The sequence below is a fragment of the Eublepharis macularius genome, chromosome 1 (assembly GCF_028583425.1).
Source record: "Eublepharis macularius isolate TG4126 chromosome 1, MPM_Emac_v1.0, whole genome shotgun sequence".
NCBI lineage: Eukaryota > Metazoa > Chordata > Lepidosauria > Squamata > Eublepharidae > Eublepharis > Eublepharis macularius.
This window is the reverse complement of record NC_072790.1, coordinates 226307663-226332646: the sequence shown is the minus strand read 5'-3', so window position 1 is coordinate 226332646 and position 24984 is coordinate 226307663. Positions and strand designations below refer to the sequence as shown.

General features: G+C 43.9%; 1 protein-coding gene across 1 annotated transcript; it reads right to left on the bottom strand.

Annotated features, from left to right (window-relative positions):
- Window positions 1–8269: 8269 nt before the first annotated feature.
- On the bottom strand, window positions 8270–23441 carry TSGA10IP (testis specific 10 interacting protein). Its single transcript, XM_054972896.1, has 8 exons — window positions 23292–23441; window positions 19224–19385; window positions 17425–18157; window positions 13137–13356; window positions 11152–11319; window positions 10659–10758; window positions 9026–9150; window positions 8270–8318 (listed from the first exon to the last, which is right to left on the bottom strand). The coding sequence occupies exons 1-8, from the start codon at window positions 23439–23441 to the stop codon at window positions 8270–8272; spliced, it is 1707 nt and encodes a 568-aa protein (XP_054828871.1).
- Window positions 23442–24984: the final 1543 nt, after the last annotated feature.

The following is a 24984-nucleotide window of genomic DNA, read 5'->3' as shown; positions in this document are numbered from 1 at the left end:
AAGAGGGTGGAGAGGACAATTGCCACAGCCTCCCCCTGTGGCCCCGATCCTCAGACTGCAAGCCGCTCCAAGGGGAGGACCCCCGGCAATGGGCCCACATCAAGGGGGGCATAAGCTAGATGCATGGTTTTATGGGAACCCAGAAGAAATGGGATTCTTCATTGTGCAAGCAATAGAATTTTTCCAGGAATGGGGTCACACTTTTCCCAATGAACACAGCAGGGTGAACCACCTAGGATCATGACTGGGTGGACCTGCAGCCAAATGGTATGTGACCCTATATGAAGCTAGAGCACCAGAATTATGGACCCTCGATGCACGCATACGAGTGCTGAGACCAATTTGTGCATCCTCTCGAGGAGGAACGGGCAAGAACCAAGCTGAAAACGATGCAGCAAGGACATAGACCTGTGCGAGAATATGCTGCCGAATTCAGACAATACGCTGCTAAAGTTTGCGATTGGACTGAAGGAATTAAAATCGAATTTTTCCAAGCTGGACTAAATGCAGACCTAGTAGCAAAGATGACTCCAGAACCCTGCTGGGATGGATCCAGCTGGCGTGTGAGGTCGAGAACCGAGACCAAGTGGTGAAGCTCATCAAGATGCAACAACGGGAGGAGCAAAAAAGCCACACTCGGAAACGGGAGCAAAGGACTGAAAATGGCCCAAACCTCACTCCTCAGAGACAGAGAGAGCCCTGCATTGGAGACAGGGCCTATGCATACAATGCAGAGGAGTGGGGCACTTTGCATCCAAATGTCCAGGGAGGAGAGAACTCGCGGAGAGAAGTCACTCCATGAGGAAAGTTGTGCCACTGGCAAAAGCAGCACCCAAAAAGGCACTCCAGAAATGGAACTGATCAGAGACTGGCCTTGAAGCTGCAGAAGTCCCAGATAGGGTGGGCGATGACCCCTTGGAGGGAGAGGAGGACCAGCCCACCCAACTGGCAGGAAACAACAGCAATCTGCCGTGAAAAGGCCCTGGCAGCAGGTCCCGAAAGCAACGGCACCAGAGAAGGTGAGACTGAAAGGGGCCCTACTTTACCTGCCAGCAACTTTAGTTAATCCCAAAAAGGAGACTCATATGTGAGTGCAAGCTTCAATTGACTCGGGATGCACTTGAGCTTTAATAGCCCTGGCCCTAGTCACAGGATTGGGACTGAGTGTAAATGAATTAGAGCACCCCATTGCGTTCAAACAAATGGATGAGTCCCACATGAAAGGGGAACCCACCCGCTATCAGACTGGACCAGTCCCACTGGGCATGGGAAATCATTGGGAATCAACAACTTTTGTAGCTAGAACCACCACCACCAAGTTCCCTCTGGTGTTGGGATCAGATGGCTCTGGGACCATGACCCATTTGTCAAATGGAAAACGGGAGGACTACAATTTGATGGGGAAAAATGCTGGGAAAATGTTTGGACCCAAAAATGGGGTCCAAAAGTGCCTCCCCTCTTAGAAACTGTGTTGCTAACTCGAGAAGATGTGGAACAACCCCCGCCCCTGAATATCAGGATTTACAAGTGTTTGATGAAAAGGAAGCTATGAACTTCCCCCCCCACTGAACTACAAACTGTGCTATTGAATTACTCCCAGGGCAGAAGCTGCCAAAAGGGAAATTATATTTGATGAGCCAGGAGAAACGGGAGGAGCTGAGAGAATTCATTGATAAAAACTTGACATGAGGATTCATCCACCCCGCCAGCTCTCCCCATGCTGCGCCGGTGTTATTTCATAAGAAAAAAGATGGGGGGGGGGCTAAGACTTTGTACTGATTATCGAGGAATAAATTCTGTTTCGATATCTAATGCCTACCCCCTCCCTCTCATTAAGGATTTGTTGAACGTGGTGGCTCAAGGGAAGATTTTTTCTAAACTGGACTTAAAAGATGCATACTTTCAGGTGCAAATAAGGGAACGGGATGAATGGAAAACTGCTTTCAACACCCCATTGGGACAGTTTGAATACTGGGTGATGCCTTTCGGATTACAAAGGGCTCCTGGGTTTTTTAATAAATTAATTAATGAAATTTTGCATAAATACCTGTACAAAGGTATGGTGGTTTATCTCGATGACATGTTGATTTATTCACGAGATTATGAGTCACATGTGACATTCGTTAGAGAAGTGCTTAAAGCCTTAAAAGACAATAACTTACCAGTAAAACTGTCTAAATGTGAATTTCACAAGGAGGAGTTTGACTTCTTAGGCTACTGTGTATCTGGGCAAAGTCTAAAGATGGATCTGGCTAAAATACAAGCTGTGGTGGGGTGGGATCCCCCTAAAACTAGAAGACAATTGCAATCCTTCCCGGGTTTTGCTAACTTTTACAGACCATTCATAAAGAACTTTGCTTACCCTTAACTGATCTGTTGAAAACAAAAGGGAAGAGGCCTCAAGGAACGAAACCCAGTGCTAAGTTAAACTGGACTCAAGAGTGCCAGGAGGCATTTGACCATTTAAAAAAACTGTTTACCTCAGAGCCGGTCCTGCAGCACCTGGACGAGACTCGTAAATTTATTGTACAAGTGAATGCTAGCAATGTTGCGATGGGGGGGGGGTGTACTCCTGCAAGCAGATGATGAGGGAAAATTGCATTCCTGTGCGTATGTGTCAAAGAAATTCTCTGAGTCTGAATGCCATTGGGTGACATGGGATAAAGAAGCTTCAGCTGTTAAACTGGCATTAACTACTTGGAGACACTGGTTAGAGGGGGCTAGGGTACTGCTCAAAGTATGGACTGATCATAAGAACCTGGAAGCCCTGTGTACCCCCTGCAAATTGGGCGGAATTCTTCTCCAAGTTCAATTTTACTCTGAAGCACATTCCCGGCAAATCTAACTTCCTGGCAGACGTGCTCGTGTGCGTGCCCCAACATGAAAGCCAAAGGGAGGAGGTGTTAGACACAATGTTTTCACCAACCCAATTGGGAGGGGCCATGATTACCCATAGGCAAATTACAAAGGCGAGTGCGGCGCCTGATCTCCCTAACTGGGAGGAAAGAGTTAAAAAAGAGGTGGAAAAGGAGGGGAAGGCTGTACCAAAAACTGAACTGAAAGAAGGGGGAAATGGTAACTGGTACAGAAACAATAAATGTATATGTTCCAGCCAGCCTAAGAGGAGAAATGTTAAAACAATGTCACGGTTCCAAATTGGCTGGTCATTTTGGATACTTGAAAACATTGCATCTAGTGCAAAGACAATTTTGGTGGCCAAATATGAGAAAAGATATTTCTCAATATGTATCTTCTTGCCAAGTGTTTATAATGGGGAAATCCAGAGGAGGGACCCCCCCCCAGACTGTTACAACCGCTAGACTCCCCCCCCCCAGACTATGGGCTGTGGTCTCGATGGACTTTATCACTGATCTTTCCCCCTTGAAAGGGAAAACTGCAATTCTAGTGGTGGTTGATTTGTTTTCTAAGCAAGCCCATTTTGTTCCCTGCACTATTATCCCCACAGCAAAGAAACTGGCCACCCTCTTTATGCAACACGTGGTCAGGCTGCACTCTTTTCCAAAGAAGGTAATTTCTGACAGGGGAGTCCAATTCGTTGCCAACTTCTGGCGGGAGCTACTAAAAGTAGCAGAGATTGAACAAGGACTTAGCTCTTCCCATCACCCTGAGACCAATGGGCAAACAGAGAGAACTAACCAAGTGTTAGAACAGTTCCTCGGATGCTACATCAATTATCAACAGGATAATTGGACTGATTTCTTGATTTTTGCCGAATATTGTTATAACAATTCAATACATAGTTCCACAAGTGCCTCTGTAGGCCGGAGTAGGCATGCCACACAGCCTCCATTAATTGCTCTTTACATTTCTACATTCCCGATCTCCTGGTCAGTTGGCACACCACAACAGGAATCAGGGAGTAGTTATAATATGTTTTATCTTGTTCTCTCACCCTTCACAGAGCACAATATTCCCATACACTCTAAGTAATATTCTTACATGTCTTAAGGTCCACTGTGTTCCTTTCGCTATGCCTGATAGATAAGACAGGAGGCTGATCACAGCACATCTGTCCAGTGGCCTGTAACTTGTTCAGAACTAGTTTAGAACGCGATACTATTGTTGTAACTGTTACTATAGACATATATGGGCATTGCTCTTTTCCGGGTTCCTGAAAAGCTTTCTCAATAAAACTCTCGCCTCCATCTTGGAGGGACAGACTTTGCATCCAGATCTCGGTCTCGTGTCGTTACTACATGCCTCCCCATTTATGGTAGCACAAGGTTACGAGGGCAGAGCAATGCCTTTTGCTCAAACCCCAAAATCCCAGCAACCAGGAGATCTGGGGGAATGGTGGACTAATTTAACAACCCAGTGGGAGGTCATCAAGAAAACTTTGGAAAAAGCCAAAGAGGACTACAAAAAGTTTGCTGACAGGAAACGATCTGTCCAGTGGAAATTACAGGCAGGAGATTATATGTACATCTCCACCAAAAACTTGCAGGGGGAGCAACCTAGTAAAAAACTTGGATGGAAATTTTGGGGGCCTTTCCCAGTAAAGAAATTTATCAATGAAGTGACTGTAGAGGTGGACTTACCAAAAAACTTTAAAAACATCCTCCCAGTATTTCACTTTAGCCTGCTGAAAAAAGCTCTCCCCTCTGACAAATGGCATCCGGAGCATGGAGCTCCCCGCCCCATCCTGGTGGATAAACAAGTGCACCATGAAATAGAAGACATCCTGGACTCTAAAATGAAATGTGGAAGACTTTTTTACTTGGTTTGTTGGAAATATTTTGCTGAGAGTCACAGAGAATGGGTAGAGAGCTCAAACATGAATGCTCCAAGGCTTATAAGCAAATTTCATAGACTCTACCCTGACAAACCTGGCCCGATGTGAGGGGGCCAATCTTGGGGGAGGCAGTATGTTATGTATGCCAGCATACCTGCCATTATTGTGTTATGTATTTTGTGCTGATCATAACTGTTTGCCAAAGTTATATTCTGTATACTGTATATGTCATCTGAGAGTGTCTTAACTGCTAACATGAAATGCAGGAGAGCCAGTGGGGCCTCTCCGTTATCTGTTGAAAATATTTACTTTCACTTTTCTAGCAAGTGTCATTGGAGGAGAGCTGTGAGCAGCGAACGATGTATCTTTTCCCAGAGACTGGGATAATTTCACTTTGTACTCTGTCTAGTCTAAACTAATCAGTTCCCATGTAACTTCATTGGGTTTTCGCGCCAGAATGCCAACGGACCCGAAGGGCGGGAAGTTTCCCTATAATTAGTAATGTCTTTGTTTGAATTGTCACTTCTGCCAATTGCCATCTTTGTGTGAACACCCTTAACAGTATGGATCTCAATAAAGTTGCCTCAACTGGAACACGTGTGTTAACTATGGAGAGCCTGAGGGACCTAACTGCCAGGGACTAACAATGTAAGTAGAAATTCTAAATATAAGAAGGATGTCCTTGATTCCTTGGTGTAGTGGTTAAGAGTGGCAGGACTCTAATCTGTAGAGCCGGGTTTGATTCCCCACTCCTCCACTTGAAGCCAGCGGGGGGACCTTGGGTCAATCACAGCTCTCTCAGAGCTCTCTCAGCCCCACTCACCTCACAGGGTGATTGTTGTGGGGATAATGATAACATACTTCATAAACCACTCAGAGTGGGTGTTAAGTTATCCTGAAAGGTGGTATATAAATTGAATGTTGTTGTAGGATCATTGTGACTAAAGGGAAAACCTCTGAATGCCAGTGCAACATAAGGCAACATCAGGGAAAGGCTTCAGGCTCTATGCCCTGTTGTTGACCCTTCAGAGTAACTGGTTGGTCACTGTGAGACAGGATGCTGGACTAGATGGACCACTGGTTTGACCCAGCAGGGCTCTTCTTATGTTCTAATTGGCTTAGAAGGGGTAATTCAACTTAGGATAGTACTCATAGTCTAGTTTAAAGAAAGTCTTTTTTATTCTGCAGATAGCAAGTAAAAGACTTTGACAATTAAATGGAGTATTCTCCAGTTCTCCTAATCCACCTTCCATTTTGGCCAGTTTCCCGAACACCCTGATGCATTATTTTAACTCTTCATGCTCACTGAGCTGCTTGAAGTGTCAGGCCAGAGGCTCTTAAACTTATTACCCTCTGGACAACCTGTGGCAGCATTAGAGAGTCCAGCAGGCTATCCACTGTTGAGAAAAGAGAGGTGGTAGGAAGGGTTACCAACCTCCAGGTGGGGCCTGGAGTTCTTCCAGAATTTCAACTGATCTTCAGACTACAAAGATCAGTTCCCCGGAGGAAATGACAGCTTCAGAGGGTGGCTCCTATGGCATCACACCCTTGCATTGCTCCCTCCCCACGCTGTCTAGGCACCATCCAGGAATTTCTCAAGATGGAGCTGGCCACCCTAAGGCAGATCACAGAGGATGTACTGTCCTGCAGCCAGAATTATAAACAAATGACAGCTTGGGGGGACAGATGCTTTCATGGCATCTCATCCCTGCTGAACACTCTCCCCTCTCCAAACTACAGCTGGGTTTGGCAAATTTAACTTATTTGTTTGGTAGCGACACACTGCCACACTGATGCAGTCCAGTGAAGGGGGAGGATTGACCCTCTCACAGATATTTTGGACACTGCCCTTCAATTTCCATTTTTAAAAATGGATGATAAAAATCTCCACGCTTAACAAGGAAAATATGTGAGCAGTAATTGCCTAGGTGTATAGTAAACCGTGAACCTGTTCCTAACTTCCCATTCTGGTCAGAGAGCAATAGAGCACTTGGATGATGGGGGAACATTTGACTTTTTGGTTCTGAATTGTATTTATTTATTAAAGTTATTGATAAATTAAGGAATCAAAGTTATTTTGTGCAGCTTTTTTGCCGTTTTGCATTGACTAACACTGCCCCCCAGTGGATTCAAAGCCCATTACGACTACCTCCTTTCTGATTACAGGCCAGGCACACACTTCAATTTCAGTCCCCTTCATTATCTTTTTTTAAAAATTGTTTTTTCACAGCTTTGTTGTATATCCCTTACTGTCCCAGCTTTTCTCCATTTTTTATCCACTTTCTTTCCAAAAACTGTTTTCCTCCAGTCTTTCCTGAAACACCTTGAATTAGTTTTTTCACCTGTCTGTAATGCCTGTCCCATGTCTTGTTGTTCCACCCATCTTGCCATTTTATTTTGATCCATTGTGGGCAGTGCATAGGTGGTTCCCCCCACCCCCAATTTTCATGCTAACAATATCAAAACATTTTTATATTGTTTTTTCCAGAGGGCGCCAGCTCCAGGCTGGGAAATTCCTGGAGATTTGGGGAGTGGAGCCAGGAGAAGGCTGGGTTTCGGGAGGGAAGGGGGCTCAGCAGAGTATATTGCCATAGAATTCAACCTCCAAAGCAACCATTTTCTCCAGGGGAACTGATCTCTGTGGCCTGGAGATTAGTTGAAATTCCAGGAGATTTCCAGCCACCACCTGGAGGCTGGCAACCCTAGTTGGGATCTGTATTCAGAACAAGCTCTGAAGGCCAAATGTGGCTCAAATAAACTACTCAGCATAGTATTCAGGCATTGCTGCACTGAGAACTCCCAACTTAACCTTTCCCTATCAGGCTTTTCAAGCCCTGTTCTTTCCTCCCCCACATCTGCAGCTTGCCCTGTTGCAAGAGATCCTTATTACCCAAGGTTTGTCATAAAAAGGAGTCTAGGTAAAAATAAAATAGGACACCCCCAACCCCCACCCCCACTGAATGAAATGCCATATATCATTGGGAATGGAGATATATTTTTGCCTTTTAAAACAACCGTGGATCTCAACCAGATATTTTTTGTGCTTGTTATGTGTGGCCCTTATGTAAAAATAATGGAGACTGACCTTTAGGATGAAGTGCCAAGGCAGCTGTGAAGTGGCACATACACAGTGAACATCACACAGAAAGAGAAAGCCAGAGAATGCAGAGTGACCCCTCCTGAGTTATAACTGTGCTTCTGCTCAGGTGAAAAGTTCCTCCAGAAATTGCTGTAATCCGTACATCCTCCCCGCCACCACTGTCATTATAATAATGAAAAATCTCTGGAAGAAGCAGAATTCCTTTGTGTGTTTTCTGCCCAGAAGAATTTCTTGCTTGGAAAGTTCACCAAACACTATCTTTGGATTCGCGTTGCTCACCCATATTCAGTGCAGACACAATAGCAAGGAAGAGGACATCCCTGCTCTTGAAAGCTAACTTTATTTGGGGGAGTTTTGTGACTACAAGGCTGGGGTACATGGCAGGTTATGGTGATCTTCTCTCTCTTTCTCTGCTGTCAGGTTTGCTCTGAGAAGTTATTGGGTGACTCAGTTCTTTTACACCGCCTGAAACATAACACAGTTGGACTGAAACCAAAGCTGTTCCAGGTAGGAGCAAGGAGCATGCCCAGAGAACCCCAACTGCACTGTTTTGTGGGTTCCCATCCCAGCAGCAGTCCAGCTGTGCAGGACTACTTTGCCACAAAGCAACAAGAAGAGTCCAGAGATGTGTATAGATCCAGAGGAGCTAGCCATGTTAGTCTGTAGTAGCAAAATAGTAGAGTCCAGTAGCACCTTTAAGACTAATCAACTTTACTGTAGCATAAGCTTTCCAGAACAACAGTTCTCTTTGTCAGATGCATCTTTGTCAGAAAATGCATCTGACAAACAGAACTGTGGTTCTCAAAAGCTTATGCTACAGTAAAGTTGGTTAGTCTTATTACTGGACTCTTTACAGAGATGTGTAGAGCATTTTCTGCCACCTCCAGCCTTAGTGGCCCAGCTAACTCTTAAGTTTGCCATGAGGATGCCCGGGATTGGGTGGAGAGGCGCATCCTGAAGTTCTGTGCATGAACAGCCTGATTCAGATTGGAACCGTGGTGAACAGGGGGCTTACCTTCCCTCTGTGCCATTTTTCTCACCTGAAGTAGCCCAAGGAGGTGCTATTAGCCCCAGCAGTGCACATGTGTGGTTTGGGGGGAATGCACAGTTCTGGCTGAAAGACCCTAGAGGAAGAAGGCCTGACCCACTCCCAGAGTTCCCCTGAATCTTACATGGCCTTGGAAGAGCATTTGCTAGCAGCCTTCCGGACAGCATGCTTCCATAGCATCTCTTCATCGATGCCCAGGGCAGCCAGGACTTGGGAAAAACGCCGTTCCACAGCTTGACGGGCATTGGTCTGAGGAGAAGAGACACTTTAAGTGGATATTGAAATGGCAGGCAGCACAAAGAGAGCCTGCCACACAGCTGGCCTTGTTCTAACTGGAAATGTGTACCCTCTTCTCCATTTGGGAGGCTGAATTGCCATTTTATTGGATTTGTTGGGAATGGGATGCTGGATACGGAATGGGTGACAGATTTCAGATGCCCTTCTGCGGACATGCAGGACCAGTGGGGGGCAGCAAGTGCAAATACCCCTAAATGGAATGCTTCTTGGAAGACTCACTGAATAGCTTCCACAGTTCTGCAGAGTTCTTTTTGCAGAATGTATGGGTGCTTCCACATGGCAATGCTTCTCTATCTGGTTCTCATGGCTGCTGTGAATGTAGAGGCATTGGCAGCAGTAACGGAACCATTACATGTTTTCCGCTACACTTTCCTTGCTCCAGCCCCCCATAACTATTCCCTCCATCTGCTCCTGGAGGGCTTTTTAAAGAAATGGTAATTGACGTAGCATTCTCGCATTATAATGCTATAGCAAATATGGCAGTTACTGATTTTCCTCCCAAAGCCTGAAAAAGCCCTCTGGTGTGTGTGGGGTGGAGTGGTGGCAGCCATGGGGGACTGAAGTAACGCACATGGTGCTACGTGGGCAGGACCCCCCAAAACCTGTGCCTTCCTATCCTCACTGGTAAAAAAAAATGCTTTGGCTGTGATATTTTAAAAAAAGATCATCCCAAAGCAGTTTTAGGGAAGATCATACCAAAGTAGGGGAAAATCTGGAAAGTGCACAAATGCATGATGCTGCTGTGTGGATGCTGAGAAAAAAACTACTCCTGTGTAGGAGCCATGGTGGAGCAAAACAGTTGTTTTTATGAACTGAAATGAGGATCTTTTTGGAAAAACATAAGCAATCTGTGTGTGTTCCACCTATCTGACCCCTTCTAGAATGCAAGTATGTGTGTTTCCTTTTAATGGAACAAGTCCTGACTGCTGTTTCTTTCAGATCGGCTCACAAAAGCTTTTAATACATAACCTTCTTGATCTGTGGAATCTGGGGAAATGCTGTAACCTTTTAAAATCATGTTTGCTCACATTAATTTGGGGAAAGGAGTGAGGTTCAGTAATGCTTATACTTTTGCATGTGGGAAGATGTTAGGTTCAGTCCCTGGTACTTTCATTTAAAGGATGTGTTTCATTTAAAGATGCCCTGGAGAGCTGTTGTCAGTCAAAGTAGACAGTAGTACAGTAATATGTCCATTCTTTGTTGCCTTTCCTCACTTGCTTTCTTTCCACAGGCAAACTTTAATTTCTTTGGGACATATTTCTATGCTTAAGCAGTCAAGTGACATGTACAATGATGGCATTGTGTAAAATAACAAACAGTACAAAGGGTTCAATTCATTCCTCGTGTAATCTTTGAGCTGCACCCTGGGTGGCCTCTCCTCTAGTAACTTGGCTAAAGGAAGGCTGATGGGTGGTGGGTGATGATTCAGGACGGTGTGAAGTAGAACCTTCCCCTTTCACCTGCATGACTCTCTCAAAGAGGTACGGCCTGCTCTCCACACGGTCCTGCATCTCTTGCAGCTGCAAGAAGTATTCCTCCATGCGCTGCTTCTCCTGTCTCCTGCACAGCAACAAGAAGGAAATGTTGCTTAGAGACCTTTGTCTTCTTTCTCTCTTTCCAATTCTCCATCAAACCAGGCCAGCTTTTTCAAAAAGTTATAATACAGTATAGTGCTGCTAATACAAGACTAGAGCTCTCATTCCTTGATTAAACAATCATTGGTTTGTGGGGAGGGGACTTTCAGGGACACAATAGCATACCTTATGGCAGAGGGCTCTTAGCGGTGTCTGAGCCCCTGTATGGTTTGTTAGTTTAAAAATGCTTTATTCAGTTGTAGACTTGAGAATGTATCCCCTCACCCCAAACACTGCTGAAGTCTGTAGTTGCACACGAGTCGAGAAACAGAGCTCTGGATTACAGGCAACTATGCAGAGTTGAGTTGTCATAGCCTACCGGAGTTCCTCCCGCCTTTTCTGGACTGATGTAGCAGACTGGCCTGGGATCCGGTAAGCTGCCAGGCACTTGGCTACTTCCCGCTGCACTTGTTGTTCCTTGATCCTGCGCATCTCAGCTCGCCGCTTCTCCAGCCGTTCCTGCCGTTCCCATTCTAGTAGCAGCAGTCTACAAAAGAGATCAGCACACAGGTTTCAGGCATGTTGGGTGAGGCTGGAAAGGCGTGATTAGTAGTCCGGCTGGGAGGGGGACTGAATTGTGGAGACTGGATGGGGCTACATTTATGGGTCACTAGTTTCTCAGCAAAACAGAGAGCAGGCAAAGGCAGTGGCTGCAAGACGGATTTCATTCCAAAGCGATGTCTTCTTCAGGTTAAGATTGAACTGGAAGATGTAAAATACTAAGATGCTCCATGCATTACTGTACATACAAAGTGTGACATCTTTTGTTGTCCTTTATCTCTGGATGGAACTAGAAGGTTAAAAGGAGTCTCAATCCACTCACTCTTGAATCTCCCTCCTCACAAGGAATGGGACATCACCCCCAAGGACCTCTACAAAGTCACAGAGTTTTTTAAGGTGATCTGATATTTCTGGTGGAAGTATATGAATCAAATGTGTCTGGTTGTCAGTTGGCCTTCTTCCAGAGCATGAGCCTCAGCAAATGCCCAACAATGCCAACCCTTGACACTGATCCTGAATAAAGCGCTAGTAAGTATGACATTTTGAATTCAGATGGATAAGGTAAATGGGATGAGGGGGTGTGGAGAAAGTCATTTTGAAATAAAAATATCTAGACGATTGCTAAAGGTACTTCTTCTGCCTTCTGGTATATCATGTAATTTCTGGCACATCAAGTGCCCCCTCCTCCAATCATTGCTGCTTGAATCTATACTTGAAATTAATTCAAGATGGACCTCAAGTGCTTCCATGTGGTTCTCTGTGTGGCTGTCATTGCTGCTGTGAATGCAGAGGTGTTCATATTGGCAATGATGTATCCACATAGTGGTTTTTACCCATACTTTCACGGCCTTATCCCTCATGGCTGCCATTCCCCTCTACACCACCAGAGGGCTTTTGAAAAATTGATAACTAGCAGATTGCTATAAAACTATAACACTATAGCAGTAAGTCAATTACTGATTTAAAATTTAATAGGCTTGGGAGAGGAGGATGGTGCCTACAGGAGACTGAGGTAACGAAAGGGCCAGTGATATGGCTGCTGCCTGAAACAATCCACACCTTCCTGTCCGCAAACACTCTGGCTGTGATATTTCAAATAAGATCATTCCAAAGTAGGTTTAGGAATGATTGTAGAAAATTGGGGGGTGGGGGGTGGGAATCTGGAAGGTGCACAAATGCATGATGCTGTACAGACACTGAGGAAAACTTTTTCTTTTGGGGCTTCCCCTGCACCCCAGTGAGTCGTCTCATGAGCTCTTTACTCCTCCTCCTCCCTCACATTCCACTGCTAAGCTAGATGTACCACTACACTGGATTCATTCTCTAGCATTTCAGCCCAGGTGGGAGCCTTTTCTCATTATCTAGAGGGGCTTAGTTGACATAAGAAATAATTCAATCCTTACGGGGAGGGTGGGATATAAATAAATAAACAAATAAATAAAACCCAACCATCAAAAACTAGGACCAACTCCTTGGCAACTTAGTTTTAGAGTGATAAATATGTGAAAAGGCCAAGAGGCCACCTCATCAAACATCTTGGATTTTCCAGAAGTGTTTTAATTATTGGAAAGGGCTAAAGCGGACCAGTAGAATTTAAATGCTCCTGTATTTTGCATACAGGGGAAGGCAAGAAAGTGGGAGGAAACAATTAATAGAGCTATTTTAAATTTGCCTTCCTGCCCCACTTCAAGGACCACAGATTTTCAGTGTTCCTTAGCAGACTGTGGAAAAGAAGGGAACAAGGAATATTATAAAGTGAGGCGTTCCACCTTACTGGGCAGGACTGAAGCAGCTCATGCCTACCTGTTGGCTTCCTGCCGTTTATCAGAGGTCTTGGTGTGCATCACTGGACGAACACTAGAAGGGCTGAAATCTGGACAAGACTGGGCCCTCCAGTGAACTCCCCAGAGGTTGCGAATCTCGTCAAATGGGTCTTCCTGGTCCAGTTTGTCCTCATCCCCAGAGAATGTTTGGGAGCTGCCGGCAGAGGTAAGGCGGAAAGGCTTGCAGACAGTGATCTTTGCTGGGCAGGGTAGAAGAAAATGGTATTAATAAGGGGCATGGGAGGGGGCTTCTAGCACCTTCAGAGGTTCCCAAATCCAGAGGAGGGCTGAGGCTTCCTCAAAGAGGTTCTCCCAAGAAAAAACAAGGAATTCAACATGTTTTCTAATTGACTTTGATGAAGTTTGCAAACTCTTATTAAAAGTACTATTACTATTCTGTTTCAGCTGTTATACATTTGTATATTTGAACAAAGTGAGGAAGTAGGCTACTCATTTTTTAAATTAGTTAATTAATACTATGCCACACTATTGCAGAACGTTCATTAGTTGACCTTGTTTCAAAAATTCTAATCTAGGCATCTGCTGATTGGCTTCTGGGCAAAAGAGCAATATGGTCTTGCAAAGCCTGGTTGCTCTGATCTGTGGTCTTGCAAACTAGCAGTCCAAATTACAAAAGAGGTTTGGAATGGGACTTGGTAACTTTGACTTTTTCGCATTGCACACTTATAGCAGGTTTTCTGGGTTTTCGGCCTGTGAGGATTGGATCCACTTTCATGTTCTATAATTCTGCACTTGAAGGAGTTGAACCAAAGCGGTGTTTGGTGTTTATTTCTTCTTTTAAAATGTCCTGTTTCTGCTGCGGCTTTCTGTGAGAAGACCCCAGCAATGTCATCAGAGTGGCTTTTTTTTTTTTTGCGCATGTGTTGCAATGTTTGTACATTAGAGGAGGTTATGGTTAACCTCACTCCATTTGAGCTCCAAAGTTTAAAAGAAAATTCTGTATTTTGATTGGCTGAGACATTCTTGAGTAAATATTAAGTGGGATTTTTCTTTTAAGCAACAATGTTGCAACATTGTTTTAAAAAATGTAAAAAGAGGAGGGAAACAGCCTAGATTTAAAAAGCCAGGAAACACAACACACTGCCACACAATCTTGTGTTCATAAGAGAGTACAGCCAAAGTCAAATAACACATAAACAACATGACAATATTAGGGCTAAGATTGATGGGTGAAGAAAGGGGGAAAGGGTGTGATTACTCACTGCTGTTCAACCAATCAGGCTGCAGGGAGATAAAAGGGAGGGGTGGAAGGCAGGGCTAGGCCTGACATGGGAGAAAATATTCTGCACTTCCAAAAAGCTGCTGTTTAACTTTGCTGTAAAAAAGGTATTGGATTATGTGCTCAGGGAGGAATCAGTTCTGCTGCTAACACAGACTTTCGCCATGCAGAGCACAAAAAAGTCCGGCAAGCAGTTTGGAGACTGAACTGGGGTATTTTGATCATGCATGCAGAAATCAGAGCATACATCAAAGCTGCATGGGACCATAACTGGTGAAAAAGCCCTGTGTGAAAAAGACCTCTGTCTCATTAGTTTGCCCAAGAAGAAGAAGGGAAACATTCTATGAGTTGAAAATATTATGATAAATGTATATGGAGAAAGGCTTCCTGCAACTTTCTCAGCCCTTCCATACCCAATCCAACTAAAGATACTCCTTCAGGGTGAATCACATATTTGCCAGATAGAAATTGCCTTCAATATCTATTAACTGGACTACCATTTTTTCATACCCAAGACTAACAGCTACAATGTTACTGGCTCAATTCAAGGTTTTGGCTATCACATACAAGGGCCTCCATGGCCTTGGTCCCTCATATCTATATGACTGCCTCTTTCTTTGCTCTGCTACAGCAGCTTTGCTCATCTGAACAGGACTTTCTGCAGATGCCACCCTGCAATTGGGCAAGATCAACTGTTGCCATACACATGCATTCTCTGGGGTGGCCCCCATCTTACGGAATGGCCTAGCTGAAAAGGTCAGGAAAGCTCCCACTTTCCTAGCTTTTTACTCAGATAGGGGGGGCGTACTTACAGTTGCCTGTCTTCAGGTAGTGGCTGGAGATCTTCTAGAATTAAAATTGATCTTCGGGCAACAATGATTACTTCCCCTGGAGAAAATGGTTGCTTTGAAGGGTGGACTCTATGGTATTATGCCCTGTGGAGCTCCCTGACCTCCCCAAACCCTGCCCTCTCCAGGTTCCACTGTCAAAATCTCCAGGAATTTCCTACCCAAGGGCTAGCTAGTAACCCTAGCTGTACTGTAAGGAAGTGGTTTCAAAGAGGTACATTGGTAAAGGGACAGAGAATAGACACTATACTGTCTGTTGCTGTAAGTATGATCTTACCAGATAGTTTCTGCGTTATTTAATATGTCAGGTTTAGAACTGCTTATGTTTTGACTGTTTTAGCTCTGTATCAGATTTTTGGTTGTTTTCAAATCTCTGCAAATTTGCATTTGTATACCCTATTGCATTGTTTATTGAACGTCCCTTCTTTTGATTGTATTGACTTACCCAGTGAAATTTGCCTTGAGTCTCAGTGAGAAAAGCAGACTATAAATAATGTAAGAAAATAGCCAAACAAACCTCCCTGCCTGATTTCCCTGGTCCCAATCCCCCTCCCCAGCTGATTACAGATCTCTGACATCTAATCTATTTAAGCCCCATCCGCTAGGCTGTATTCTACCATTTTGTTCAGCTATGAGTGGCACCTTCCATTGATGCTTGGCATGTTTTGGTTGCACAAGGTGTGTCCTGCTGGCAAAGGAGATGCTTGCCACTGGAATGTGCCACTCTTAACTGAGTAGAATAACAGGAGACATCCCACGCAAGTAAATGTGGCACTGGTAATCTGTGAGAAGTAGGCATCAACCGTGAAGAAGAATACATAGGCCAAGAAGGCAAGTACACCAATTCCAGTGCCGTAGGCATCCTCACTGTGGTTAAAGATACAATAGAGAGTTTGTGACGCATGATGACGTAGCCTTCCCCAATGATGCAGGAGAAAGCTGTGAGTGCAAACACCGTGCTAAGAATGCGCACCACCGCCTGTGGTTGCTGCAAGAAGTGCTCCAGATCAAAGGTGCCGCCAGTCTTCAGTACTCCATAGGCATCCCTGCCGCTCTCCATGAAACTGAAGTTGCTCTCCAGAACCTCTTAGCCTGGAACTCAATGGAGCCGCCTCGCCCAAACTTGTGCCTGCGCGTCCACAAGTCCCGCCTCCAGGGAGGAGGTCTCACTAGAGGGCAAGCAAGGAGAGCTTGTGCGCCCTCCTGAGTCTGAGGCGAGATTTCTGGGCCAGCAGGTGTTTGAAGAGTTTTCATCTGCACCTAGTTGCAGCAGCCCTTAGTCTCAGCAATAAGTGGCAAAAATTAGACAAGCTGTTCTAGTGCTGTCCTAGTTAGGCTTTTCATAACTGCTGGATACCACAGCTGCCCTAACATTCCTTTTATATGCACTGGGTCTAGGTGTAACTCTCTTGAATTGCACTGTACTTTTTGTTGCTTCCCACTCCCCCCACCCCTTTGTTCCTTTTCCTTCCTCTTGTAGTACAGGTAATACAGTCTTGCAAGAGCTGAGATTAGGTCTATCTATCTATCTATCTATCTATCTATCTATCTATCTATCTATCTATCTGTCTGTCTGTCTGTCTGTCTATCTATCTATCTATCTATCTATCTATCTATCTATCTATCTATCTATCTATCTATCTATCTATCTATCTATCTATCTATCTATCTATCTATCTATCTATCTATCTATCTATCTATCTATCTATCTATCTATCTATCTATCTATCTATCTATCTATCTATCTATCTATCTATCTATATTCCGCGTTTCTCACTGAGACTCAAGGCGGATTACATATTGTGAGATTAGTAAAATCTGTAGCAAGGACAAGGGCAGGCATTTCCATACAGTGTCAGGAACATTTCCAGAAACAATGTCATAGGGTAAATGAATATAAGTTTACAAGACATAGCATTAGCAAGGATCCAATATGGGGTTGGAGAATTGCTGAAACAGAACATAATAAATTCTAGGACTGACATTAAACAACATGAAGCACAGGTAGTATATAGGAGTACATATTTAAAGCGACAGATAATATGTACGGCAAAATAATGGTGAAGTCTATGGTTCCTAATATCTAAAGTACCTCGGAGCATGTGTATAATTATTTTAAACCCCCCTGATATATCCTATAATTTTCCTTTCTAAAAAATAAATGAATGCCTGCTTTCTACCTTGATCTTTCTTTTGCTCAAGTTGTTCTTGGAAGCGCTTTTGCAAATGCTTGAAATTGGGGATCTTGCGGTTGATTGTGGGTTTGAATGTTGGTTCCTCCTTGGCAGTCTTGGCTCTGTTTTTCTCCCTTTGTGGACTGGGTGGACTGGGCTCTGCAGGCTCTGTGGCCAGGCAGAGAAGTTCTGCTCTCAGTTTCTCTTCCAGCTGCTTGGCAGAGAAGTGTTTCTCAAACCAGGGGGACCGGTCCTCAAGGCTCAGTAACTGCTGGGCAAGCTGAAGCCAGTGTCGGCGTTCCTGGCGCAGTTGGCGCTTCCGAGCCTCAGAACGGGCCTCCATCTTCCAGTACAGAGGCAAAAGGGAACTCCCAGGAGGTGGGCCCATGAGCTGTTGGTGCTTCTGATGCTTATGGCGGGCCTCCTTGGGACCTCCTGATGTCCCACACTCAGCCAGACAGTAGTTGTCTTGAATGTTACTGGATCCCTGCCCATTGGTAGAGCCTGAATCTGACTCTGTTGTGCTGAGAGGTTCACAAATAGCACTCTTCGAAGACTTGGGGGAGTTCTTCTTAGCCTTTTCTAAAGATCGGTGTTGGTACATGGCTTGACCCTTGATAGAAAATCTCTCCCACCTCCAGTGGAATGGAAATGAACCTGGACGCAGTTGACTGGGAGGCACAGGTGGTGGTGAAGAGCTTGGGGAGCTGGCCTTAGGGTCTGATGTCGGTGGCATGAGCTTCTCTGGTACTTCCTGCTGCCTAGGGAAAACAGCACTCCAATCAGACACTGACCTGATCTCCCTTCCGCTTTGAAATCCAGTTTTCTGAATTTGCCTTTGTTCCATTCAGTTTTGCCTTCTCTAAGGTTTCTTAAACAATTGTATTGGCTAATAAGATAATTTTGGGACACTGTCAAACCTGAGTACAAAGGAAAAAGTTCAGGTTCTCTGTAAGCTAAATTAAAAATATGCCTTTCAAAATCTGAGCTGTTACACCAAGCAGAAATTCCAGAAAGACTTCAAACAGTAGTCCTAAAAGAAAAAGAAATGCTAAACCTGAATGGCTAGATAGCTCAGATCAAAAAATGAACAGATCTTTCAGAACTCTAGCTCCTTTATGCAGTGGGTAAACCAAGTTTTGCTAAACCTGAGTGGCAAGAGGGCTTTAGCATAAGAGCCAGTTTGGTGTAGTGGTTAAGAGTGCGGGACTCTAATCTGGAGAACCGGGTTTGATTCCTCACTTTCCACTTGAAGCCAGCTGGGTGACCTTGGGTCAGTCACAGCTTCTAGCCCTTTCAGCCCCACCCACCTCACAGGGTGCTTTGTTGTGGGGATAATAACAACATAGATGGTTGTTGTGGGTTTTCCGGGCTGTATTGCCGTGGTCTTGGCATTGTAGTTCCTGACGTTTCGCTGGCATCTTCAGAGGTGTAGCACCACCTTCAGAGGTGCTACATCTCTGAAGATGCCAGCCTCAGCTGCTGGCGAAATGTCAGGAACTACAATGCCAAGACCACGGCAGTACAGCCCGGAAAACCCACAACAACCATCGTTCTCCGGCCGTGAAAGCCCTCGACAATACAATAACAACATACTTTGTAAACCACTCTGAGTGGATGTTAAGTCATCCTGAAGGGTGGTATATAAATTGATGTTGCTGTTGTTATCATCATCATCATCATCATCATCATCATCATCATCATCATCATCATCATCATCATCATCTTACAAATATACAATTGCCTGCAGCATCTCCATTACAAGAGGAGTCCTTCTTTCAGCACTCTACCCCCAGTCCAACCACTTGCCTGCTTGAGTTGGAATCTGGCTCCATGTCTGAGACGTCACTGACATTTAGGCCCGATTTCTCAGGCTCCCAGCAGCCCTTTCCAGTTGAGGTGGCACTCTTCTTCTTTGCTCGCTTCATACAGATCAGTATTCCATCTCCAGCATCCAGATAATCCTCCTGAGTGCAGAGACACCACGAAGCTTAGTGATAATACTGTTGCATGATAATGTACGGTTCCACTGGCAGTACGCTTCAGGTTTACGGCCAGAATTACTACGGTAAACTTTTTTTTCCTCACTGTACAGCCAGTGTGGTATAGTGATTAGGGCATTGGATTAGAAACTGGGAGACCCAGATTCAAATCCTCACTCTCTTTGCCATGGAAGCTTGCTGCGTTACCTTGAGCCTGTAACACATTGTCAGCCTAACCAACTTCATAGGATTATCATAAGGATAAAATGGAGAAGGGAGAATGTTGTAAGCTGCTTTGGGTCCCCACGGAAGAGAAAGCCAGGGGAGAAATAAAGTAAATAAAATAAATAAATCTACCTTACAGGATTGTAATGGAGATCATTGGAGGAAGGGAGAATGCCCCAAGCTCCTTGGAGGAAAGGTAGGATGAAAATGTATTAAATAAACCAGTAACAGGCATTCTTGCCTCCTAGTAGGTCAGCATTAAGTTCTCTACAATTAATGTTATGTTACAATTTCAAAAGAACTTGTTAATTTAGAATGGAACCTGGTTAAAATCTGTGGTTAGCTATGAAGTGTTACTCAAATTCACTCACTTCGGAAAATGCTCAAGGGGACTTAAAAGTAAAAAATGCATCTCAAGACACACAAAACCAACAACCAAACACACTAAAAAATAATACCACACAGTCCCAGCATGGGATGTTGAGGCCCCCCAAACTACAAACCTGGGGACCTCCAGCATCAATGCAGAGACCAGATCTGTCAGCTCTGGCAGGAAGCCTGTTAATGAACAGGGTGGGCAGCACACCAACAGAATCCCTAATCTCTCTCAAGAGCCCACCAAGAGAAACAAACATTCAACATTTAGCTACAGGTTTTTTTTAATTTAAAATTTTTCAAAATACTTCTATAATACAAACTTTTGACTTCAACTAACATTTTTAACATTAAATACTGAATAATAAATAATCACAGTAGACAATCGTAGTAAACGTTTTGGTAAAATTACTACTATATGCCAGGTAGTAACTTCGGTAAGATATTAGTGCTTTACAGTAGTCCACATTTTGAATTGATAGGTACATTGGTTCATTATCAATAAGGAATTCAAATACAGGCAACCATTGATTGAAAAAATTATCATTGTATCTTGCTGTTTCTAATTGTGTTATATGGTTTGCTAGCTTTTCCACTGTAAAATACTCCCATACCATGGGAGTGATTGATGGCGGGTTGATGGCCATGTTGTGGTTGATGGCGAGTTGGCGGCCATGTTGTGATTGATGGCGGGTTGTTGGATTTCCAGCTAGAAGCTATGATGGACTTGGCTATAAACAATAGTATTAGAATTAGGTTTTTCCTAATCTTAGGGATTGGTGGGTCCTTCTAATAGTTCAATAGCACTATTTCCAGTGTCATTGGTACTTCATAACCCGAATGCTTACAGTCCCATCAGCAGTGCATATAGTTTCCTATTTCCCCACACTTCTTCCAGCATTTAGATGAATATGTTTGATTTATGTGGTATAATTTGAGTCATATACCAGTGGGTTAAAAACTTTATTGTTTGCAGCTTCACTTTGAGGATTTTGGACTTGAAGCTATGTGACTGCCAGGTTTCTTTCCATATTTCCTTAGAGGTGTTAACCTTGCACTCCTCCTGCCAGATTGTCTGGCATGATAGAAGTTTGTTTGTTTTGTTTGAGTTCTGTTAGTAGCTGATATAATTTGGAAATTAACCCTTTTTGACTCCTGTGTTCATTTTTATTAATCTTTCAAATGTTGTAATGGGGATACTGTCCTTAATTTGGCTGTCTTCTGTTAAGTGTTTAATTTGTAGGTATTCAAACCAAGGTACTGTGGATTGGGAATCTTTTTCTATTTGCCTTTTTTCTAAAATTCTGCCTTTATAAATCATATCAAAAAAATCTTATTTTATTGTTTTGTTTCCACCATTTAAATGAGTGCTTGTTCTCTGTCGGTTTTAACCAGGTCTGGCCCACAAAGGGCGAGACCTAGGAGATTGTGGAAACTAGTCTTGTTCTATTGTATCACTCTGAGACTTGGAATGAGCTCATTCCCTTCCCCCTCCCCAATCACCCCTCATCCCAGACCCTGCGCACCAAAGCCTTAATGGTCCCTATCCCAAGGGCGGGAACGCTCCACTATAACTAACCTTGCTTTTTCACATTACATCACTTCTGCCAATGCTACTGTCTGTGTGCACTGATACTGATGGATCTCTAATACAACTTTAACTCATACACTGGAGTGTTTGCAGTGAAGTACTTGGGGATTTAACAGGCAGGACCTGACACCTGGAGGTGTTTTGCCATCTTCTAGGCATGGAGCAGGGGGGACTGGGGCAGTCCGGGGGGGGGGTAGTTATGAATTTCCTGCATTGTTCAGGGTTTTGGACTAGATGGCCCTAGAGATCCCTTCCAACCCTATGATTCTATCTAGGCTCTAGCATTTGGCTACTGTTGAACAGGATGCCTGGTGAGGAAGATGATGACCATGTCCCTTCAACCACTAGCTACAGATAGCTCACCTTAGGCTAGCCACAGTTTTTTGAAGTTGCTTCCATATTGAGTTTTTACCCACAATAGAAAAGAACATGCCCCTGCATTTTGGGGAGCTTTCAGCTGTAATTCACGGGGTTCCCAGGGGTTCCCTGTATATATTGGGTCAAAAAGCAAGCCTCCTTTGATCCTATTTAAACAGGGAAATATGGTTGGTTATTATTTATTATTATTTATGTTGAAGGTAGAGCTTCCATATGGAAGCTTTACCCTCACGCAATACAGCGGAGAGGTTGAGCTTAACTCTGCCTTCAAAATGGCAGTTTGGTGTAGTGGTTAAGAGCAATGGGACTCTAATCTGTAGAGCCGGGTTTGATTCCCTACTCCTCCACTTGAAGCCAGCTGGGGGATCTTGGGTCAGTCACAGCTCTCTCAGCCCCACTCACCTCACAGGGGGATTGTTGTAGGGATAATAACAACATACTTTGTAAACCGCTTTAAGTGGGTGTTGTCCTGAAGGGCAGTATATAAAATCGAATGTTGTTGTTATTTTGCCCTTTAACAGCTCCCCGCCCCCCCCCCGGCCAGTCAAACTGGCACCGCTTTAGATGGAAAGGGGAAATGGGGAGGCTTGCTTGGTATTGGGGGGCAGATGGGAATATCGGATAGTATGAGGGCAAAGCAAAGAGGAACAGCATAATAAATTACTTATACCTATAATATCAGTTTAATTGTATTTTTTTAGTGTTAGAAGTGTGTCACGTACATTATCAGTTATTGAAGAGGAATGAAAGCAAAAGAAATCGTGCTTGAGCGTATCAAGGAAAAATGTACCTTAAACTACATTCAACTTTGTTAAAAACTAGCATCAGCCAATCTGAGGGCAAGTAGAGAGGTGCCCTTTGCTTTGATCAAACTAGTTGCTTCTCTGCCTGAAGGTTTAATACAGTCCTAGCATACTTTGAAAGAGCTGAAAGTGCCTGGTGTGGATTTGGTGGCTAAAGTAGGTGTCTGGTTCAAATTTCATGAACTCACCAAGAAGCCTTAGCCTCAAAGAACCCAGTCTCCATCCCTTCCTCAAACCAAATTTTCTCCAAGAAATGAGGAAGATAATTGAGGAATAGGGGATCTTATCTTCTAGCTCATGATATTCCTAATTTCTCTGATGCATTATAAAAACAGGTTCAAGTTATATGGTGATGCTCCATAACCCCTTGTCCCATCCCTTTGCCTGTATACTGTAAGCCTCCTATGCAATTTTTTTTCTTTAGACTATACTGTGCCTGCAGTGATAAAACATTAAACAGTTGACATGTGGGCCTGCAGTTGTGGAATCAAGTAATTCTAGCAGGTTGCTCACATCTACCTGTGGAGAAGGAGTGCTCTCTGAAAGTAGGCCCAAGAGCCGGACCTGCCCTTTTGGCTCATAGATGGTGCCAGGTATCCGGTTAATGGGGTCCACAGAGGGCTTGATACATGCGTTGGTCAGCACTGACTGGCGATGAGAGTTCAGCATGGTATCAATAACTTGGAACAGGCCTAGCTGCTCTCTGGTTACCATAGTAACAGGCCCACTTCCAGAACATGCCTTGCTGGGGAGATGCTTCTGGAATAAAACATGGCTTCCTCTACCTAACAGTTGTCACGGCAACTCTGGTGTCAGGGCTTAATTTGAGTCAGGCCTCAGCCCAGAACCCATTTTGAACACCATACCCGCCATGAAACGATGTGAAGTATTGGAAGTAATATACAGATTAATAGTTTGAAGCAAGATTCAGCTACTCAGCATGGAACTTTTTCAGCTGTGGCTGAATAATGTTGTATAAAGAGATGACTCAGCCTGAACTTTCCTATTTAGAAATATTGTAAATCTTTTATTTATTTGTAAGGCTTTTGGGAGGTTAATTTGGAGTACCTATTATATGATTTACTGTAAGACTGAAGTCCAGTAGCACCTTAAAGACCAACAAGATTTTCAGGGTATAAGCTTTCAAGAATCCAAGTTCCCTCCATCAAATCTAATAAAGGGAGTTTTGAGTCTTGAACATTTATATCCTGGACTTGAATCTTGCTGTTCTACTGCAGAACAACATGACTACCCACCTGAAACTATATGGTTTACTTACTCTTGTTATTGCAAACTACTGGCTACCTTTTAAAAGTTTGATCAAATGACACTTCCTTTTGTGTAGCACTTAGCACAGCTGCCATCCCCTACAAAATTAAATTGTATGTTAAAAGTTTTTAGGAGAAGTTTCACTAAGGTGGTTTCTACATGTGGATGGGCTTGTGTGGTTTCTTCGTTGGTGCAGTTGCTGATAAGACACAGCAGTAATAGGGATTCCACATGACAGGTTTCTCCACAGTTTCCCTGCCCAAGTCCCCCAGCCACAGCCACAGCCCCCCACCCAGGGCTTTTGCAATTTTTTTTAAAAAAATTGGTACTGGAATATTGTTATATCAATGTGTATCAGGTTATCTGAATTCCTTGTTTTAATTTTTTTTTAAAGTCTCCAATGGAATGAGCCAAAGTTGGATTGCCAACTCCAAGTTTGGAAATTCCTGGAGATTTCGCAGTGAAGCCTGGGAAGAATAGAATTTGGGGAGGGGAGTAAGCTTAGCCAGGATGCCATGCCATAAAGTGCACTCTCCAAACCTGCCATTTCCTCCAGGGGAAATAATCAGTTGTAATACTGGAAGAACTCCAGCCACCATATGGAGGTTGTAAACTCTAAGCTAGAGACTTTTTTTAAAAAATGAAAGCTGAGAACCTGGTATACATATTGCTATAACTTTCTATCAATGTGATATTCTAAATTTTTTTTTAAAAAAACAACTCGAAGGCTGGTGAAGGAAATTGCTACTGTAGAAACAAGGTTAGGGAAAATGGCTACCATGTAGGGTTGCTAGTTCCCCTTACCCTCCCAGTGTGTGTGTGTGGCGGGGGGACATGGCACTCACCTTCTGTTTGTACTTCATGTGCATGCTTCATGCACCCACACTCCCAGGTCTGTGCAATGATGTCATTTCCTGTTTGGAGCACAAATCAGCCTCGTGCA

Excerpts from the sequence above, each read along its gene's own strand:
- TSGA10IP (XM_054972896.1), bottom strand. The coding sequence starts at position 23,441 with ATGCTGAACTCTCATCGCCAGTCAGTGCTGACCAACGCATGTATCAAG. Across the intron at positions 18,158-19,223 it reads ATTCCAACTCAAGCAGGCAA|CTCATGCCACCGACATCAGA; the intron begins GTGGTTGGACTG and ends GTACCAGAGAAG. Across the intron at positions 9,151-10,658 it reads TCTTTGAGAGAGTCATGCAG|ACCAATGCCCGTCAAGCTGT; the intron begins GTGAAAGGGGAA and ends TCTTCTCCTCAG.